The 21,351-nt window shown below is 36.0% G+C and overlaps 1 protein-coding gene across 1 annotated transcript in view; it reads left to right on the top strand.

The window, feature by feature from the left end:
• Nucleotides 1–833: 833 nt before the first annotated feature.
• Nucleotides 834–21,351, top strand: part of Col3a1 (collagen type III alpha 1 chain) — a 36,501-nt gene continuing 15,983 nt past the window's right edge. Inside the window, exons 1-21 of the mRNA XM_021648014.2 lie at nucleotides 834–1,052; nucleotides 9,464–9,663; nucleotides 9,921–9,971; nucleotides 10,385–10,498; nucleotides 11,723–11,797; nucleotides 13,335–13,388; nucleotides 13,833–13,886; nucleotides 14,565–14,618; nucleotides 15,551–15,604; nucleotides 15,770–15,823; nucleotides 16,824–16,877; nucleotides 17,234–17,278; nucleotides 17,410–17,463; nucleotides 17,960–18,004; nucleotides 18,648–18,701; nucleotides 19,185–19,283; nucleotides 19,821–19,865; nucleotides 19,975–20,073; nucleotides 20,260–20,313; nucleotides 20,421–20,528; nucleotides 21,197–21,250. Coding sequence (XP_021503689.1) covers nucleotides 968–1,052; nucleotides 9,464–9,663; nucleotides 9,921–9,971; nucleotides 10,385–10,498; nucleotides 11,723–11,797; nucleotides 13,335–13,388; nucleotides 13,833–13,886; nucleotides 14,565–14,618; nucleotides 15,551–15,604; nucleotides 15,770–15,823; nucleotides 16,824–16,877; nucleotides 17,234–17,278; nucleotides 17,410–17,463; nucleotides 17,960–18,004; nucleotides 18,648–18,701; nucleotides 19,185–19,283; nucleotides 19,821–19,865; nucleotides 19,975–20,073; nucleotides 20,260–20,313; nucleotides 20,421–20,528; nucleotides 21,197–21,250 — 1,506 coding nt within the window. The 5' untranslated portion in view covers nucleotides 834–967. The remainder of the gene's footprint in view (nucleotides 1,053–9,463; nucleotides 9,664–9,920; nucleotides 9,972–10,384; nucleotides 10,499–11,722; nucleotides 11,798–13,334; nucleotides 13,389–13,832; nucleotides 13,887–14,564; nucleotides 14,619–15,550; nucleotides 15,605–15,769; nucleotides 15,824–16,823; nucleotides 16,878–17,233; nucleotides 17,279–17,409; nucleotides 17,464–17,959; nucleotides 18,005–18,647; nucleotides 18,702–19,184; nucleotides 19,284–19,820; nucleotides 19,866–19,974; nucleotides 20,074–20,259; nucleotides 20,314–20,420; nucleotides 20,529–21,196; nucleotides 21,251–21,351) is intronic.

The following is a 21,351-nucleotide window of genomic DNA, read 5'->3' on the forward strand; positions in this document are numbered from 1 at the left end:
CACATAGAAAAGACTGATTCTAGACTTACAGTAATCTTTATATTGATGGAGATGAAATTAGAATTTCTTTTATTCCACACACTGAACTTTCTCATTTGCAGTTTCTTACAATGACAAGATGTAGAAAAGTTTGAATTTTTCCTTAGTAAAGCCTGTCTACCTTCCCCACATAACACATAAACTGGAAATCTTACAGGGAAGCACTCAGCCTTGCTTAAGAAATTTGTGAGAAATGGAAAGCAGTAACAGATAAGAATCTCTTAACATCTATTAAAACATCACTGCTCAAACCCAGCTTTGTGAGAACTGCCTGCAATCTAACATCTAGAATGCAGAGTGGGTGGGAGAGTGCAAGGGCAGAAGAAGCTTTTCCCTTCAGTTAGTCTCTTACAGTTGCCTGTTTAAATTGAGTCAGGGTGGATTCTGGCAAAATCCCAACATAAAAGTCCTCTAGGAAGATGAAATTCACAAAATCACCATGCCTTAGAATGAGAATCAAACACTTTTTCAAAATTCAAGCAGGTTTTACTGTTGCAGAAAGAAATTTAAAAACATACAAACAATTGTTGTAGACTATCACAAAGCACATTCCTATGTGTCTCTATCATGCAAATATGTATTTAAGACTAATGCATGTTATAAACATATACACAGGCTGATGTACACATGCTCCAGATGTGCTGTTTTTCTAACTCTGTGGGTTGTGTCCTTTATACAGGGAAAAAGAAATATTAATCATTGCTTTTACTGCTGAGGGGATGGGTGCTGCTCTCATATTTCAGAAAGGGGCTGGAAAGTGAGGGAAGCCAAACTTTTTCCTATTTAAGGCCAAAGCAGAGGAATCTCCCTGGCTGAGTTTTATGACGGGCCCGGTGCTGAAGGGCAGGGAACAACTGATGGTGCTGCTTTGAGCTGCTTCTTCTTTTCTCCTCTTTTGCACAAAGAGTCTCATGTCTGATATTTAGACATGATGAGCTTTGTGCGAAGTGGGACCTGGTGTCTTCTCACTCTGCTTCATCCCGCCCTTATTTTGGCACAACAGTCTAACATAGGTAAGTTCATGCCGACTTCAACAGGCTTTCTGGGTTAATTTTGTCTTAACTTCTTATAAAGAGTCACAGAGGGGAAAAAATCAGCCTCTTAAGAATTTCCTGTCTAGCCTCTTAACGGGGAATGTTTTGCTAGCCATAATTTTGCTTTCTACATTTGTTTTAAAAAAGGATAATGCATATGTGTCTTTGAAAATTGTTGAGTTGTTTAAGATAAAAATGTTCTTAAATTAACTTGTTTTCTTGTTCTTTATTTTTTTTTTAATTGCTTTAAAGTACTCCCATCTTGCATTGTGAACATTTTGGAATGCTCCCAAGCCATCTGGAATTTATTGGTGTCTTGTAATAATTTCATGTTCTCCTTTGTACACTGCTTTCTTTGCATGAGTAGGACATTTAGCCTTGTTTTCCAAATAAAACAATGCACTAGAAATACGTCAAGTTCGAATATCCCAGAAGAAGATACCAGAAGGTTGATAGAGTCCCTTTATGTAGTTCTGTAAAATGCTAACAGTGGACTAACTATGGACCTCCCTGAAATGAGCCCAAGCTGCTGAGAGCATGTCATTGTTTCTGTTTTTATTGTGTTCTAAGAATGTGCAGTCGATTAATCCATACTTCTTCAAAACTTTGCCAAAGGTTTTTTTTATATTCCACATGTTCTGCCTAGCTGGGATTTCCACTACTGAAGATAAAATGTTTTAATAAGAATATTTTTGCTTTTCTACAAACAAGGTAAATGTACTAGCTTTGTTCAAAAAAGCAGACTTGATGTATTTTTGGTAACCAATATAATGATCTTTACTTTCTTGTTCCCCAAATTAAAAGCAGTTGTCTCATTCTATACTAAATAATTTTTAACAAATGCATATGTTCCTCATCATCCTAAACACCTGGGGGTACACTTTCCTCAAAATAAATGTGTTGATTTGAATGAATCTTAACTATGGATAAAAGAAGTTGTTAGCTATTCTTTTTACACATTATCAAACATGTCTGTATTTAAACCTTTAGCTTTGGCAAATGTTTCATGAGTATTATTTTTTCCACTGTGTGTAATATCTTTGCTACCTTCACAAATTATATATGAAAGAGTTGGTGGAGAGAAAGCCCGATGACATTTTTGTTTATTCAGTCCATGGCTAGAGCAGCAAAGGAACACCCGAGGATTTCTTGTTCCTTAGTTCTCTTCCCCTTAACTCACCCCACCCCCCGACTTTTCTCCCTCCTTATCTCCCCATCCCTTTGGCTCCTTAGAAACTCTCCTCCCAGTTTTCCTTCCTCGTTCATCACCCCTCCCCCATCCCGGGCTTGCCCACCTCCCCCTTCCTCACAATTCCCTTCTCCTGCCACACCCTGCTGCTCCCAGTGGATCTCTGCTTCCACCTCTGGTTTCATTCTCTCCCCTTCCCACCTCACCTCACATTTCTTTTCCTTTGAAAGCTCAATTCTCCTTCACCTTTCTGTCTTCACTTTCTTTCCCCATCTTGCCCTTCTGGAAGATGCAACAACCCCTTGTCTTCCCTAAGAAAACAATAGACACGGTCTAAAGAGAACACTAATTCCCTAGCATCCCAATAAAGATATTCTGATTTCAGGGAGAAGAATTACAGAATCTTTTTTTTTTTTAACTATGTCTTTGGGACTTAAATTCAAAATATTAGCATAGTATTTGTAGATATCTAACATTTATAGGAATATGAGAAATAATGGAGTTACAGTGGATATGTTTCTACTCAATCCAATGTCAGTAAGAAAAAGCATATTTCATCACTCATCATCTTAACATCATTGCAAACTCATTTGCTTATGTTTTTAAAACTCAAAGAAGGATGAAAGGGGTTTAAGAGTGTATCTTACACTTTCCTTGTAAGTTTTTAGTGAAAATCCTGCTAGATGATTAACTTTGGGGAGGTTGCAGTAGGTAGCAGATACTCAGCACACTGGGGACATACACATAACTCTAAATGCGTTGTCCCTCATGTTCCCTAGAAACCCTAGAAGTGGTACAGAACTACTGGACACTAACTTGTAATCTACTCATGGGATTTTTCTGTAGTATAAAACACATTTCCACAAAGAATTTTGGTCTCTTTACAAACCTGTACGAGTCTTCCTTTATTCATGCATTTTATTCCAGCTATGGAAAAACGTGGTCTGTTTTATATTTCCTGTGGTTTATAAGCATGCCAGATTTTTAAGTGCTAAAACATGCCACCTAGTGGCTGACAGTTAAAGACACCATTTACATAACCAACGCCAACATGACTATTGTACCATAGGATCTTGTGTGAGAGAAGAAAGTTTTAAAAATTAAACACTGCTTCCATAAGTAAAAGAAATGTAGATAATGGAATGTTCCCAGACATACTCACACACAAGCTAACTAGTATTGTAAGAGTTTTTATGTTTAAAAGGAAAGTTATATCTAATATTAGCATTTAAGTTTTCTCTGGTTTGTGTTGCCCCAGTTATTAAACACATAGAACCCATAGAATAAAATGTATTGTAAAGTCACTGGAAATAACCTTATTTCTAATAAGGCAACACACAATTATGTACATTTCTCAGTATCAGTCATGTAACTGACAGTGTTAGTAAAGCTTAGAAACAGGAAAGGACATGGTTAATATTGTAACTGAAATTGGATGAAAGGCTAAGTGATTTGAGAACAAAAAGCATAAACTTTGGAGCTAGGATGGACCACCTGAGCATTGTGGAAGAGAGCAATGCTTCTGAAACCATACTGGGAGAGAGGTGGAGAGCAAAGGCCCATTAAAGAATGAAGACTCCTTGTTGCTGGTTTGCTCACAGGGTTCTTAAAGGGATTTGTCCAGCACTCTAGTCTATACTAAAAGAGAGCCAGGTCTTCATAAAGGCCTGTTTCATGCCTACAGACTCAGGTCAGGCCTGGAGGGGGAAAGCTGACGTCCACTTCCTGAAGCTCTGAGGTGTCTACCAAGGATGACTTGGTAGTGCAGGGTTCCTAGGTACATTTTGTAACAGATTTTACCTAGTATCTCCACCTTGAAGCCATTAAAGCGGATTGCTTGTAAATTAGATCTGGGAAGATCAAAGATGCCCTTGCCTTTGCTGAACCTGGGGCAATCTTGTAAAGCTTCGAGCCCACTGTAACGTTCTGGCAATTCGCAAGCTGATTCTTATAAAATGTTTCATTCTGTTTCTTAGTGTCATTATTTTCCACACTTAGAAAAAAAATAGCCACATTGTATTTTTTTTTTAATCCAAAAGTTTTAGATCATGAAACTGTCAGGAATGCAGTGGAAACTCTGAGCTAGCTTGCTGCGCACCAGTCATTTGTTAGCTGCAGTGGGAGAGTTCCCTTCACCAATAGAATTTCTGCCTGAGCCTAACAAAAACACTGCTCAAATGGATTCCATTCAGATTACTAATCAAAGCCTCGCTTTTTCCATGGCGGAGGTCAAGCACTACCACTTAAAATGAAGAAAATAGAAAGTTCAAATGGGAGGAATACTAAAATTGTCCCAAAGAAGTAAGATTAAAACATGATTAATCAAAAAATTAACACTTAAATTAGATTTAAAAATTAGCATGGAAACATGACTTTTTCAGTAACATACTTGAGAGACATTTTGTTTCTGTGTTTTATTATAGAGGCAGACAGGCTACATTTCTCACAGAAACACTCAAGATGTTGCATAAAATTTCTAATGCCCAAGTATCGCTCAAAGGAGACTTGAAATCAAGTTGGAAGTTAATAAACATGAATCTTGTAGTAACTATATTTGTTGAATATTAGTGCCTTAGACATCCTAAATACATCTATGCATCTGAGGCGGAAAACTTACTTTTGGTTTTGCCTGTCTACATGCCTGGATTCCAAATCACTGGTTTATCTTGCTGGTGGTCTGGATGCCATCAGGGTGGCCTTGGAAATACAAACCTTTTTCAAAAGGTCAAGAGAAATAAACAGTAGGATTCAACTCCAGATGACATTATTTCCATTTTAAGATAACAGAGAAAAGACATTTTGCAGATCACTGTTATTCCTGTAAAAATCTGCCTTTGTACTCTTGAGGATACAGAGTTTAAAAACCATAAGGGAGAGGGTGTTGAAACTGGTCTCTTTCATCCTATCTTATGTTTGAAAGCAAAAAAGAAATGTAGTTGAATAAATTATGAGTATCAGATTTCAGAGAAGTGTCCTAGATTCAAATCTGCTTTCCTTTAACTGTTTCATCTGGAAAATTACTCAGTTTGTCTCAGGGTCTCTGACTATATTGAGGATTGTGACAACATTCAGGTGATAGGTCCTTCCAATGCAGGAAGAAAGTAATAAAGTTGTTGTAAAGCATCAGATATAGGGATGAACACCTGCATTCCCAGCAATCTGGTGCACACCTGCGCCTGCCTCTCCAGAAATCTAGAAACTCAGACTGTGATTTCAGAGTTAGCATAGGTTAAAGATGGCTACCATGATTTGAAAGAAAACAAAAATATGTCAGCCACTCAAGAACAGTGCCTAGAACACAGGCTTGGTCCAGTATTAGTTGTGCCAAACACTGTCAATTACACTTTGAAAATATTAAAGTATTAGCCATGTGCAATAAGGAAGAATACCTGAAAATCTGCATTCTCAAAGTATAAAATTAAAGTTGCTATAGAATAAGTTAAATATATTAAATATTTTCATAATTTTGCAGATTGTATTATAGATACAATCTTTGATAATCACGTATATTTTAATGTTCTATTTATCTATTTTTATTTTTGACAAGATAAATATAAACTAAGTTATAGGATATTTCTAATTAACATAGAAATCATGCGCCTATAGAGAATAAAACAAAGAAACACCTAAATTGATGATTCCTAGAGTTCTCTTTATGGGAACAAGAATGATCAGAATCTACCCATTCGTGTAAAACAACTCTAAAAATGAACTGCATCTATAATAATAGTAGACTGTCTCTTCAGCATTTCTTTGCTTGAAGCTAGAGAGATGGTTCAGAAGCTCAGAGTACATATTGTGCTTGCACAGATCCTGAGTGCAGTTCCTATCATCCTGTTCTATTACTTTGTCCAGAATTGAAAATGTTATTGTCTTTTATTAATGATTTTTTACAAAAGCATTCAGCTTCCTTTTTCTCAGAACCTCCCTCGACACAGCGCCATAATAAATGAAAGGGACAGTGTGAAGTTCTTAGCACTGGATGTCAGGTGTTATCCAACCTTTAAATGCTGCAAAGCTTAAGATATTCCAGAAAATATCCTTGTTCTCTGCCTTAACATGGCTTTGCTGGTTTGACTCATGCGGTATGTGTATAAGACATTCTGCTTCTCGTATATTACAGTGCTACCAGTCGGTGGTCAGGGTGAGATAATAAATCTGAAGAGAGTGTACAACACTCCTTTTTAAAACAAGATGACTAAAAGAAATAGGGCGAGAACTGCTGGCTTTCAGCTGCAATATCTACTTGTGACTTTCCAGAATTTGATTTTTTAAGCAAGCCATCTTTGTTTCAAATAGGTATGAAGTAAATTGTGGTAACAAATTAAAGACATTAATTAATTCTTATTTTTTAGGCATCCTGACATTTTCTGTTTATGTAGAAGAACATAACTTTCTAAAGCAAAAGAATATATACAATATCATTTTAAATGTTACTAGCAGATTAAACAAAAGAAGTCAGCAAGGCGTGGTGGGACACGCTTTTAATGCCAGCACCCAGAGGTAGAGGCAGGTAGATCTCTGTGAGTTTGAGGTCTACAAAGTGAGTCTAGAATAGCCAAGGCTACACAGAGAAACCCTGTCTCGAAAAACAAAAACAAAAACCAGAAAGAAAGAAAGAGAGAGAGAGAGAGAGAGAGAGAAAGAAAGAGAAAGAAAGAAAGAAAGAAAGAAAGAAAGAAAGAAAGAAAGAAAGAAAGAAAGAAAGAAAAATTGGGGTCACATTAAGAATAGAATTGTGGTCTTTAGAGGTAGGAAGAAGGGACAGAAGAATTGTAGATTATACAGAATAGATGCCAATGAAAACTACATGACCATTAGAAAGCACTAAGAAATTCTGGTGTATGATGCATTTTGAAAGCTATGTATAAGTAATTTGAAAGTTTTTTACCATAAATCACAAATATTAGAAGAAAGAAATATGCTTAATCTGGATTAAACATAATACATGTATATATGTGTCAATATAGTACATGAAACCCCATTAACTGTAGAGTTTTTATAATTTTATATATTAATTAAATAAATTAAAGATATTAAAAGAAAAATGCAAAAGATGTACTAAGATCTGTTGATAATTATATTGAAGTCTCTGCATTTAAAGTACTCAATAAGATCTCTAATCTTATTTGAAACAAGAAGCCAAGTAACAATTTTCTGTTATGTAACTTATTCATTAATGAGTCAAATACAGTATTCAGAACAAATAATAAATACTGTATTTCTTCTGATGTGAGAATATCCTCTATAAGATAAACACATGGGTGGAAGAATGGAGAAGAGAAAAGCTTTATGCTAACTCCAAGACCAATTAAGAACATACAATGTCTTTTAAAATATAAGGTACTTAAGTTAACTGCCACTTTATCTTTAATTTAGCATGTGCAACCAATAACTCCTTTTAATAACCTTTATGCTTTATTAAATGTGGAAATATATTTCTGAAGCAAAGATAAATTGCTGAAAGAATCATTAGCATAAACCACTAGTATTTTCAAAGGGTCAAGGTCAGGCAGTTTGACATCCACATTTTCAAGGAGAATATCCTAAGTTGGATCTAATCTTACTAGAATTTGTCAGTCTAACTGAGAGAAACTGTAAAATGATTCAAATTAAAAATCATGCAAAGATTTTAGTGTTTTCACTGAAAAGTCTTCCATCTCAGCACTTTAATCTTTTATTTATTTATTTTTACTGCCAACCAATTGAACACAGTTCTTTAAATCAAAATGTCAGTTCTAGGTAAACACAAATTGATTTAGTACTTAGCCCCTTCTCCAAAAATAGCACCCTCCACATAACCCTGCCTCATTTACATGGAGCTAAGCAGTTTGGTCTTCAGCTTTACAGTCTCTGAGAATGAAGTTGTGCTCTTTAGGCAACTTTGCTACATTGAAAATAACAATAGAACAGCCACTCTTTTGTTTTTTATTAGCTGTTACATCAGTAAATTTTGAGACAAAAAAAATGGGTATTGAATTGATTCATACAAGAAGCTTGAGCTATTTTATAACATGTTTAAAGTAATGGCACACATATATAAATGAGAAATGGAAGCAACTCCACAGGCTGTAGAGACGGAATAGTCTGAAATTTCTCTCAATGGTTGTGTTTTAGATGATTTAAAGTATCTAAATATGAAAATCCAGGAACAGAAATTTTAAATTCCAGTGGGCTTATGAGAAAATAAAAGGTTAACTGTCTGAAAGAAATGTCAAAGAACTCAACAAGACATTATTTACATTCAAAATTGTTTGCAGATGTTTGAGAACTTATTATTTATTCATTCATTATTGGCAAGCTATCATAATAATTTTCAAGCTGCATTTAACCATACTACACAGTTAGCACTTAAAGACCAGTTTTATTTTGGCATGACCTAAGTTGAGTCACTGTGAATGGCTGCTGAAATTTCAATTTCTTGCATATAATTAAGAAAAAAGTCTAAACTCTTGGTTGAAGCTATCTCTTTTGCCATAGTAAGCCACAAATATACAGGTCATGACTCATGTTTTTATTTTTTCTACTTACTCTTTTCCAATAGTTGCTTTAAAGTATCACTTTATTTTGGAAAATTTGAAAATTCTTTTGTTCATGTATGATATGTAATACATTACATCATATAATGTTGACCCACTAATGTCCAACATTGATGTCCAACAGAGCTAGCAGTGACATTCAACACACAATCAGCTTTGTTAGTTCTCTCTCCAATCTGGAAGAGTTTTATGCTGCCAAGATTAGCTTAGTTTTCCCATGGATTTCTCAAGTAGGTTAATAAAATCCAGAAGGTACCAGAATTAGTAACAAAAATCATCCTTTTAGTTGAATGCTTCCATCTGCTGTTAAAGTATAGGATAGCAATTGAGTAAATAATGCTTTTTTTCAGTTGTGTAATTAATAAATAAGTTTGAATGTTTGTGTTCTATCTACTGCTGTCAAGTTTTTAATATAAATAAAGGAAAAACAATTGATTTTATAGAAAATTGTGACATGCTGATTTTATGTTAGTGCATTGGTACCTTAGCAATTATATAAGGGAAATATAATTTATTTTTAATGAAATGAAGAAATGATTTGTTCCAAACTTTCTTCATTTTGGTTCTACTTTACAAATAGTCATGACTGCATAACCAGAACCAAAAACATCTTGTCAAAACAGTTTTTAAAGTGCCATATATTCTTATTTCTCTTCCCACAGATGAATTGGGATGCAACTACCTTGGTCAGTCCTATGAGTCCAGGGATGTCTGGAAGCCAGAACCATGCCAAATATGTGTCTGTGACTCAGGATCTGTCCTCTGTGATGACATAATATGTGATGACGAGCCACTAGACTGCCCCAACCCAGAGATCCCATTCGGAGAATGTTGTGCAATATGCCCACAGCCTTCAACTCCTGTGAGTCTATAGGACACATTAAGTTTGCAAAAACTACATCTCCCAGATTCTCATTTAAACATATTAATAACATCTACAGCATAGAGTCTTGAAAGGAATGTCAAGTCATGTCTGTCAAGCAGGCATGTTGCCATCACAAATGAATGATGTCACTTTTAATTGAAAACAGGGGATTGGGTATAATCAGATTTAAGAAATAAAGGTGTAAATTGTGCCATAGTTGACATAGATTAATCTCTATCATTTACACTTTATAGGCTCCTGTACCTCCTAATGGTCAAGGACCTCAAGGCCCCAAGGGAGATCCAGTAAGTAACATCTTCCCAAGAGAATAGTTAGTTGCTAATGATATTTCTAGGAAGAGCTGGTTTTTCTTGTTCAGTGTGAACTTTCATTTTTCTGAATTTTCTTCTGTCCTGCATATTTGAAAATGAGATCAAAGTCAAACAAAATCTACAGCTATACATGTAAAGATTCAATTTTCCTATATCTGCAAGTCTTCATTTCTTCGTCAATTTGAAAAACAATACACAGTTTAAGATACAAAGGAAAATGATAAGCTTCAATTATTCACAAGACTTAGTTTGAAATTCACTTATCCCCAAGGACAGATTATTATACTAATAATTAATTTGATAAATTGTGGAAGCAAATTCTTAAAAATGATTTTGAATCACTTCATTTTACCTGTTTTGTTTATTTTTTGCCTTATTTTGTTTAGGGCCCTCCTGGCATTCCTGGGAGAAATGGCGACCCTGGCCTGCCAGGCCAACCAGGTCTCCCAGGTCCTCCTGGAGCCCCCGGAATCTGTGAATCATGTCCAACTGGTGGGACGGTAAGAAATGACAGAATTAAATTCTTCTGTATATAAGTGACTTAATTTATCTTTATTTGGGCTATATTACATCTTACGATGGCAACTTCTGTCCTCTGTTTTTTCTATATTTAATAAATCTTAATTTAGTGCTTCTATATGCTAAGAGCTTCAAAAATAGTCCATTGTCACCATGTAATGTGATTGCTACTCTATCCTGAAATGTCCCAGCATCTCAGTATGTATATGTTATACTCACTTTGTTTGATAAATAGACTATCAGTTCCTAAAACAGTTAACATATTTAGAAAGTGCTGTTTTCCCTACTCCACCCCTAACACAAACCTAACTCAAGTCTTTGGAGGCTTGCACACTAAGCAGTTAGCAGCTCAGAAAACTGTGCATTGAATTCAGATAAACAAAATAGCCTGTGCTTCTGTAGCTGCTTCCGTTCAGCCTTTAATGCACACCTTCTCCTTCTGAATCAGGCAGAATCAGTCTGCACATAAAATAAATCTCCAAGAATATAAGTACCATAAAGTTCAGCTGTATAGGTTTAGGTGAACTTAACTATACAAACCAATATTTATGATTTATAAAAATGTTTTTCCAAATCAATTTAGTTGGCAAGGAGCATCCTGGAAATCAAATGGAACCTAGCTTGACCTAGAACTCAAAACAAGCACTGAGCCTTTATGACATTTCTCCTTGTTTACAGTAGTTCAATGTTTATTTGGTGAGGGGTTCAGCTTTTATTATATTAAGTCAGGCCATATATATGCACATATAATCAGTATATATAATTAATTTTATTGGCCTCTTGAAAAAATAATATTACCACCCAATGATTGGATGGAGATTAGAGACTTGAATCCTGTGACTTCAAAGTTCTTTTTTTTTTTTTTTTCTTATTCAATGACTCTGTGTGTAACACTATAACAATTATGTTGAAATAATGGTTTCAGTAATAGCATTTAAGGCCAGATTGAAGGGGGCAGCTTTCATTTCATTTCATTTTAAGTTGGTTAAGATCTTTATACATTACACAAACAAGTTTTTCTGTAGGGTGTCTAATATTTAAAGTCATAAAGAGACACAATAAGCAAGATATACATGTAACATCTAACATGCAGAAATCTATCAGTGAGCAGTATGTGTTGTATGCACTTATTCTAAATGTTTTGAAAAAACTATGATCTTTGTATTAATGTGATCTGATCTATGTACTTGAACTTTTTGCTACAGAACTATTCTCCCCAGTTTGACTCCTATGATGTCAAGTCGGGAGTAGGAGGAATGGGTGGCTATCCTGGGCCAGCTGTAAGTACAAATGTTCCTGAACATTTTCAGGTATCACCTAGCCTTTGTTTCTGAACTCTTGAGTGATGTTCTTCTAGAAAACACAACATTATCATGGGATTGTACAAAATGGTTCATTGACTACCAAGATTGGAAGAGAAAACAGATTGGAAGCAATCTGTTCATGATTCTTCTATCCTAACTCATTTCCTCCTTGTGGCATTTTGTGTCCTGCCATATTGCTACTTCCTCATGCCCATCTGCACCAGGGGGCTGTACTTACCTCATACAGTGTCTAATTGAATGCAGTTTTGCTACAGCTTGTTTCACTTTTCATCTTTCCACCCAAGTTGCACAACATCTTCTTTTCATCTTTTTGTTCAGTAAAACTATCATTTTACATTTTAAATGATAGTTTAAGTCATGAATGTTCAACATCACAGTCCATCTTTCCTTCAAGCTTTAAGTCAAGTATTAAATACTTTTAGAAGTCATTGAACTTCTATGCTCAATTTCCTTAACCGTGAAAAACCTTCAAATGTAAATGACCCAGAGTTTTAATAACAGCAGGAAGCATTGGCATCTCGACTTGAAGTCACCAGTGTTGGTGACTTTTGCACTGGACTAGCTCTCGGGAACTGTAATAGTTTTGAAGCCCATAGTCCACTGCAACAGAAGCAGTGTTGAAAATAAATACAATATGCCAATTTGTGGCTTCTAAAGTTAAAGAAAAAAAATTCTCAGTGGTTCCAAAAGTCATATTGAAGGCCTATTGTAATTTGTAAAAAGAAAATTGAAAAAATATGATTACAATTTTCTACAGTTTTTGATGTGATATTTTTGAAATATTTGGAAATCACATTATTTTTGTGAAAATTGGTTGTTATTACCCTCATGTTATAAATCCTCCTTTAATAAGATACACAAAACTAAATAAAACCACCATTTATAGACATTCCAGAAACATAACCTAATTTAACTTAAAATTTGCCATCAGAATTTACAAATAGTATACTACCAGTCTTCTAGTTCAGCGCGCATTTCTGAATGAGGACTGGTTTTCAGTTGTGAGTGCCACATGCGTAATGTTTCATGTTTGTATATAAGCCTTCACATTTGGAGCTGACTGACATGGCTACATTAGAAACTTCTATCACAGATCTACGGTATAAAGATGTTTTTCACATTATGCTTAGCCAGAGGACAAGAAATTGTTTTCAACACAGAGAGTTCAGTGAAATTTTATAGAGGTTTTCATCACAGTTTATGCTGACTCTCTTCCCTCTGAATTCACTTTCTTAGGGGTTAAGGTTAACATTATTATCAATAATCAATGGTCTAGATTGACTTTCTAATTTCATCTTGAGAAGGGCTTTCATGTACAGATTCTCTATGGGAAATCTCACAGCACTAAGCATGTGCAGACTTGTTATCAGATAACAAGATACGGTTGTGCACGTTTGAAAGCACTTTGGCATCATGTCTGAACAGACATCACCCTGTGCAAAGTGCGTCACATTTATCTACTCTGTGTTTATCATTCGAATTCACATTCCAGGGTCCCCCAGGCCCCCCAGGTCCTCCTGGCTCTTCTGGACATCCTGGTTCTCCTGTAAGTATAATTTATTCTGGTGTTTTCTTCTTCATGAATACATGAATCAAGCTAATGTAGATATTGGTAATTCAGCCATTTCAGCATCCACAATCCCAAATAAATAAATAAATAAATTGCAACAAAAAAACTAATTATTTTTAAATGTTACAATTCATTATTTATTTCATTCCCCAACAATTATTAGCAATTACAACCTTGGTAAAATTAAAATACTTGTTTAATTTGTTCACAATAACCCTCTGAGTTCAGAACCATTGAATTTAAGTTTCAATGAACTTAATCTAATGGAATATATTAACTTTTTTCTGATCCTGAAAAATGTTTTAAATTATCATAAAATGTAACAAAAATTCTGCCCACATTCAATAATCACCAAGATATAGGTCACTCATGTGAAGTTCTTGTTGCTTTAAATATATTTATGCTGTAATTCTATTTCAGGGTTCTCCCGGGTACCAAGGTCCACCTGGTGAGCCTGGCCAAGCTGGTCCTGCAGTAAGTAACACTCAAGTATCACATTGACAATTCACTTCACCTCTGATACTTATCACCAGTTTCAATGACACGCATGGGTTCATCTAGAGTGTAGATTACATGGATGCTTGGATTTTTACATAATTTAGCACTGTGTGGTGTTTGAGGTGAACTCAAAGATCTTAGAGATTCCTGGCTGATTAGTCACCAAAATCATCCACTTACTAGTGTTAACAAAATGCCCTACCTAGGGCATTTTAAAGTTTCTGTGAATTCCCCTTGTGTCTAATCTACCAATGTGCCTATGAGCATAGATGCATATGTATACAGTAGAGATGAAGATGATAGTCTTCTAGATCCACATGCAATATAAATATGCAGAAAATAAAATGAATGTTATGTTAATAAACTATTTCAAAGTTTAGAGAAATTATGTATCTTTTCTTTAGTCAATTACTCAAAATATAAAAAATAAAAATATTTAGTATAAGATATAGATACAAATTTAAATTTTTCACTAAATTTTAATCAACAGTAAATTAAATATAATGAAGGTATAGTAATAATTCAGTGTAATTTCTATGATAAGTATGATAAAAGGATGTTTCAAAGTCAGGTTTCCTTCCAGAATGAACTTAACATACAACAACAAAATGTTACAGAAAATTTTGATTAAATCTGTTATTTTCCTTCTTTAAGGGCCCTCCAGGACCCCCTGGTGCTATTGGTCCATCTGGTCCTGCTGGAAAGGATGTAAGTATTTGTAGGTTGAATATAAATATAGCAAATTTCAACTTAAATGATAAACTGTCTATACTATATGCCATTATAGATGAAATCTTAGAAATAAAAACCCTTTTCCAAAATGAAGTACCAAACAAACGTTTTAGCTCATTTTAGGACTTGGAGGCTTTCCCACAACATTTTGTCTTGAATAACCTAGTTCTGAAACTGCCTTTCGTAAGGGTTGTAGCCAGCACTGGTCAGTGCTTCTGGGGTACAGGGGGAGTCGGGTTCTCTTGCTGCGACCTTCATTAGCAATCTTGTAAAACATTTTATATCTGAATCGCTGTGTTATAGGAGAGTTGTTTTTTTTCACTTTTCAGGATATTATTATCTTATCTAAATAGTAATCCCTGTTGTACTTGCAAAGTTATACAACATCTGATGAATTCTAAACTAATGGAATCCTCAGATACACTTCATTTTCATTCCAGGAGTAACTATTTTTTCTTTCCTTTTTTCATATAGAATTAATATATTGATATCATTACTTTACAAGCATATTTTATAAATATTAAGTATTCTCCTTTTCCTCATCTAATTTTTAATGGTAAATTCCTTTCATTGACTTGGGAGAGATCCAAATATTTCTGAGATGCAAGATATCTGCATTATTTGTTCATAGGTTATGTCAAGGTGGGAGGAGTCTCCCTCGGTCCTTCTAATAAGACAACTGAGCAAGTGACAGTCACCTGTAATCCCAACACTCTAGAGGTGGGCGTGGGAGGTTCAGAAGTACAGCAATGCCAGCATTATCTAGAAGATTCTGTCTCAAATAAGTAAATAATTGGAAAAAATCTGATCTCACAACTGTATGTTCAGTTCAACCAGACTACTCCCCGTTCGCGCCATCACATTTCTTTGTACATAAGCCTTTATGTATTCCTTATTTCTTTATCTAGGGAGAGTCAGGGAGACCTGGACGACCTGGAGAGCGTGGACTGCCTGGACCTCCAGTAAGTATGCACTGGGTAAACTACTTACAATAGTCACAAGGATTTCAACAAGTATTTAAAAATGCATAATCAAATTGAACTAAACATTAAAGTGAATGCATTTTATCACTAGATTTTTATCCTTTTTGAATGTTAATTAGCATCTTTCCCATGAATTGCTTTTAGGGTATCAAAGGCCCAGCTGGCATGCCTGGATTCCCTGGTATGAAAGGTCACAGGGTAAGTGGTCCTAAGCCTAATCACGTATTTAGATATAATTTATAAATGGACAGAACATCTTTGTTTTTAATAAAATATTAGGTAAAATCAACCAATTCCTAAATCTATCAACCTAAGAACAAAATTTACTAAACTATGTTTTAATCTTCTGTGCTTAAAGTAGTGTTCTAATCAGACTAAATTGAACTTTCTCATTAGTTTTAATTATTTTCAAATAAAACTATGCCAGATATCCTCAGCTGTACAAAATACTTTATATTGTTTAAATTAGCATTCCAGATAGTCATATATAATAAAGACCAGGAATGAAAATTTTTGTTTTCATTATTATCATGTATTACAGTTTATTCAATTTGTATTCTGGCTGTGGCCCCTCCCTTGTCTCCTCCCAAACCCACCCATCCTGCCTCTTCTCCCATTTTGCCCCTCCCCTAGTCCACTGATAGGGGAGAGCCTCTTCCCCTTCTATTTGACCCTAACCTATCAGGTCTCATTAGGATTGGTTGCATTGTCTTCCTCTGTGGCCTGGCAAGGCTGCACATCCCCCCACCCCCAGGAAGAGGTGATCAGAGATCCTGCCACTGAGTTCATGTCAGAGACAGTCCCTGTTCCCCTTACTAGGGACCCCACTTGGAGACTGAGTCTATAGGCTACATCTGAGCTGGGGTTTTAGGAACTCTCCATGCATTGTCCTTGGTTGGGGGGTCTCTTTCTCTTCAGAGCTTTAGGACTCAGTTTTTGTTTGTTTGTTTGTTTGTTTGGTTGGTTGGTTTTTGGCTCTGTTGGTCTCCTTTCAGAGCTCTTGTTCCTTAAAGGTCTTTCCATCTCCCTCTTCTTTCTTAAGATTTCCTGCACTCTGCCCAAAGTTTGGCTGACTCTCAGCCTCTACCTCAATCAGTAGGCCCCTATTATGTTCCCTGTCTTCTTCTAATGTAAAACTTAACAACCATTTTGAATTGTTAACAAATTTTTAATATTTTTTCTGTTTTAAAATGTCTAGGGCTTTGATGGCCGAAATGGAGAAAAGGGCGATACAGGTGCTCCTGGACTGAAGGTGAGTTGTAGCACACAAATAAGTGAACTCATTTTCAGTTTCGGAATTATACTATCATTTATTTTATGGAGCCTAACATTGTCTTTACATATGTGTCATTAATGGCATAGCCCCCTCAAAGCTCCCATGAAAGCTGATAACAGAGAATCTGGCAGAGAAATATCTGTGAACCCCAGTGTGACTAATGAATAATATGCTTAGTCCTAGAGTATTTAAAATGCAGAAATTTAATTATCTGGTACCTAATATTAAATGCTTTATAACTGTTTGATATTACTAAAGAATTTTCTAAGATACAATATTTGTAATGTCAAAATATCTGTAATACAAAATGGTAACATTTTGTATATTTCTAGGGTGAAAATGGTCTTCCTGGAGAAAATGGAGCTCCTGGCCCTATGGTAATTATGTTTCCTCTCATATGCTATTCAGTATTTGTAATAGCCATCCAACCCTTTCTTCTTTCTCCTTTTGAGATGTTCTCACACATGCTAGGCTTACAGTAAGATCATACTTTTACTTTTACCTGTAGGGTCCCAGAGGGGCTCCTGGTGAGCGAGGACGGCCAGGCCTTCCCGGAGCCGCTGTGAGTATTGCCAGTGTTACCCAGATAAAGCACAGGTTGCCTTTCATGAAAAACTTAAGTTCAGCTCATTCAAGCTTTGGCTGTAATGCTATGGAAAAGAATGTGCTGCATTTGCTACTTCTGCTGATCATTTAGAATGGTGTGGGGGTGTCAATTTTATTCATTCATCAATGAAACCAAATATCTGCATTCATTTCTAAAAACCCAGAATCCAGGTATGCTACGGGACACCAGTGAGGTGTCTCAACATTCTAACACTGACTCTAAAAATATGTGATGAGTAAATGTATTTTAACATGCTTGAGAAAAATTCAGTTCAACTGAGCTTGAATTGCAGTTATAACATTACTTGTAATTAACCTTTTGTAATTAAGACAATTTTTGAGACAAACTTTTTTCTATATTTAAGGAGAATTCAGTGTAACTGAGCTCAAAATGTAATCTAATATTGCCTTTACATAACCTTTCATAATTGAGACAAACTTCTCTCTTTTAGGGTGCTCGAGGCAATGATGGTGCTCGGGGCAGTGATGGCCAACCAGTGAGTAACTTTGCATCTAATCCTGCTTTGTCCACAGTGCTTAGAGATTGAGGAGTATATATGTTATTGTCATATTATTAATATATAGCAAACCCATATTGTCTCTTACAATGGAAACAATTTGTAGGCCCAATACTCAATAGTATCCATCAAGATACAATTCAAACTGATACTGACCGTATAAACAACACCGTCTTCTAGCCATGCCACATATTTTCAGTCACTTTTTGGCATGTGTTTAATATCCATTATTAAACACAATAAATATTGTGTTTAATAAATATTGTGTTTAATATCCAGAATTGGATATGTCAAGTAAGATTCATGCAAAAGAGGTGGTGATATTACTTCTATTGTGCAAAGAAGAGTACAAAAGCTCAGAGGTGAGTATCCTGCACATTCACAGGATTTATGAAGAAGTGGAGAGAAATACGGATGTCCTCACCACAGATTTAACTCTTATCTTACACAATGCTTCTCTATAGAATAGTCATGTGTGAAAGGCAAACACTATTTCATTTACGTAGTGTCTTCTGTATTTTAGGTTGGTCATGTATCATTTCCTGGAGGTTTCGTTTGAAGATTTTTCTAGATGCTCAGTCTAACCAATTTTCATTATATACAAGCTGTACATTATTTTTAGGGTCCTCCCGGTCCTCCTGGAACTGCAGGATTCCCTGGATCCCCTGGTGCTAAGGTAAACATGCAGTTCTTTAGAAGAATGTGTAATATCTTATAGACAAAAACATATTGATTGCTTCTCAAAGTTGACTTGTAAAATAATCAAATGTATACAAAGACCGTTAAAGCCTTAATTTAAATGATTCTCTCTCTCTCTCTCTCTCTCTCTCTATATATATATATATATATATATATACATTATACATTAACAATTCATATGTGTTATCTCTAGCATCCTACTATCCTGATATCTCTTCTGAGGGCTTCGGTTTTGTTGTTGTTGTTGTTGTTTTTGGTCCTTTCTGGGAAACAACTAGAAAATGACCGGATCCATACCTCCCTTTGTTCTTTGTTCTTATGATTAAGGAACTTTTGCTTTAATTTCAGTATATAGCCATAGAACTATAGTTTGAGGGAAATAAACTTAAACAGAACTGGGGTGTAAGTTAAGTTATTAGAAGTGGAAAGAAAAACTGACTTTTCGGATTTGATTCTTTAGGGTGAAGTTGGACCTGCAGGTTCCCCTGGCTCAAATGGCTCTCCAGGACAAAGAGGGGAACCTGGACCGCAGGGACATGCTGGTGCTCAAGGGCCTCCTGTGAGTAGCAGATAAGGCCGGAGAGGAACCCAGCTGCTAGGCTTTCTCCATTGATGGGTGCTTCAACGCTGCTATTGGTCAAAATGGCTTCCCTGAGAAAGTGCAGTTTTGTGTTCTACCCCAATTTGGTTATTAGTGAGCATGGTAGTCTTAAGGGTTGTGTGTTATTATAGAATTCATGAATTTTATGTTTACATAATATAGAGAAGAGAATGGATAGGTTAGCTATCCGACGTTTTTCAGGTTTTCTACACTAACCACCAGCCAGAATATAAACAAAACCAAAAACTTGTCTTATTCATGTAATATTTAGTAATTTAGACCAAATACATATTATCTGACTTAATTAATAATTATGTTTCCTACCATTATATGTTGTGCTACTATTGGAGAAATAACATTTTCTGCATAATACCTGACAGGTATTATGACAGTATTACAGTATTATGACAGGTATTACTGACAGTAAATATATTCTCTAAACCAAGAACTCTCAATACAGTTGTGTGACTATGCTCTCTTACCTTGTGTGCCTAGGGCCCTCCCGGGAATAACGGCAGTCCTGGCGGTAAAGGTGAAATGGTAAGCAGCTTCACCCTCAGCTCAGCCATACACAGATTTAGGTATTTAATTCAGAGAGGAGAAAAGAAAGTCCATGCTTGCCAAATGGTGGTGTTTGTGTTGTTTTTAGGGTCCAGCTGGCATTCCTGGTGCCCCCGGACTAATGGGAGCCAGAGGACCCCCTGGACCAGCTGGCACTAACGGTGCACCCGGAACGCGAGGTCCTTCAGTAAGTTCCTCTCTTCTTCAACGCCTGGAAGTTTACACTTAATGCTCACAACAAAACACTGATACTCCTTTTCCCCCTCCGTTTAGTTTATATGGCTCTCCTTCTAGCTGTAGAACACCCAGCTGATTATGATTCTGTTCTTCAAATCCTCATTGTTTCTAACATGGAAATTTCACTTCATTTTAGGGTGAACCCGGCAAGAATGGTGCAAAGGGAGAGCCAGGTGCCCGCGGTGAACGGGTCAGTACTAAGGCAACTGGGATGGGTCCCCAGAAAACTGCAGCACAATGAGAAAGTAGTGGGTTCAAGTTTCTCCACTAAATGTAACCAAAATTCTTTGTTTTTAGGGGGAAGCTGGTTCCCCAGGAATTCCAGGACCTAAGGGTGAAGATGGCAAAGATGGATCACCTGGAGAACCTGGTGCAAATGGACTTCCAGGAACTGCCGGAGAAAGGGTAGGTTTTCATGGTAACCTGCTTCACCTTCAGGGTACAGTAAATTTGATTATTTCTTTTTCTATTTGTTGAGAAAAGATCTTACTTATAGACTGGGCTGGCTTGGACCTTACTCTGTAGCCCAGGCTAGTCTCAAACTCATGGCAATCCTTCTGTCTCAGCTTCCCCTGGTACTTTAATTGCAGATCCAAACCACCCCAGTTTAGGAGATAACAAATACTTGTAATGGCGAATTGTTTTTATAGTGCCTCACTATAGGCAGGCCTCAGATTTAGGAACTTGCCTAACTCTGTCTTACAAGTGTTGGGATTGAAGGTTACACCACCATGCCCTTCTGCCCTTGCTTTTCTTTTCTTTGAGTGTCCAATTTAAAGTTAAAGCCCCAGAGAGTTTTAGTTTGCCTTTTGGTTTTGTCTGTGCATTTGGTTGATAGGTTGTGATGTAGGCTTTTTGGCTTTTTAGGAGTTTAGTTTTATCTTTTGTTTCATTTTTCAGTGCTGGAAACTGACCCCATGACCTGTACTTGATGGACAATGCTCTACCACTATGTTAATCCCTGCTTCCCATTTAAAGATCTTAGCAACATAAGAATATCTGTATTGCTACCCATGAATTATGAACAAGTTTTAATTTTTTAAACTTAAATATTTAACTGTCCTTGCTTTCAGGGTGCTCCTGGCTTCCGAGGGCCTGCAGGACCAAATGGCATCCCAGGAGAAAAGGTAAACATTACCAAATGCCATTACTTCAAATAGTTATTTCTTCTGTATGTTATCCCATTAATGGAAGCATAGATATCTGAAGAAAATGTATCAGAATAATG

This window comes from Meriones unguiculatus, chromosome 15 (genome assembly GCF_030254825.1).
Source record: "Meriones unguiculatus strain TT.TT164.6M chromosome 15, Bangor_MerUng_6.1, whole genome shotgun sequence".
NCBI lineage: Eukaryota > Metazoa > Chordata > Mammalia > Rodentia > Muridae > Meriones > Meriones unguiculatus.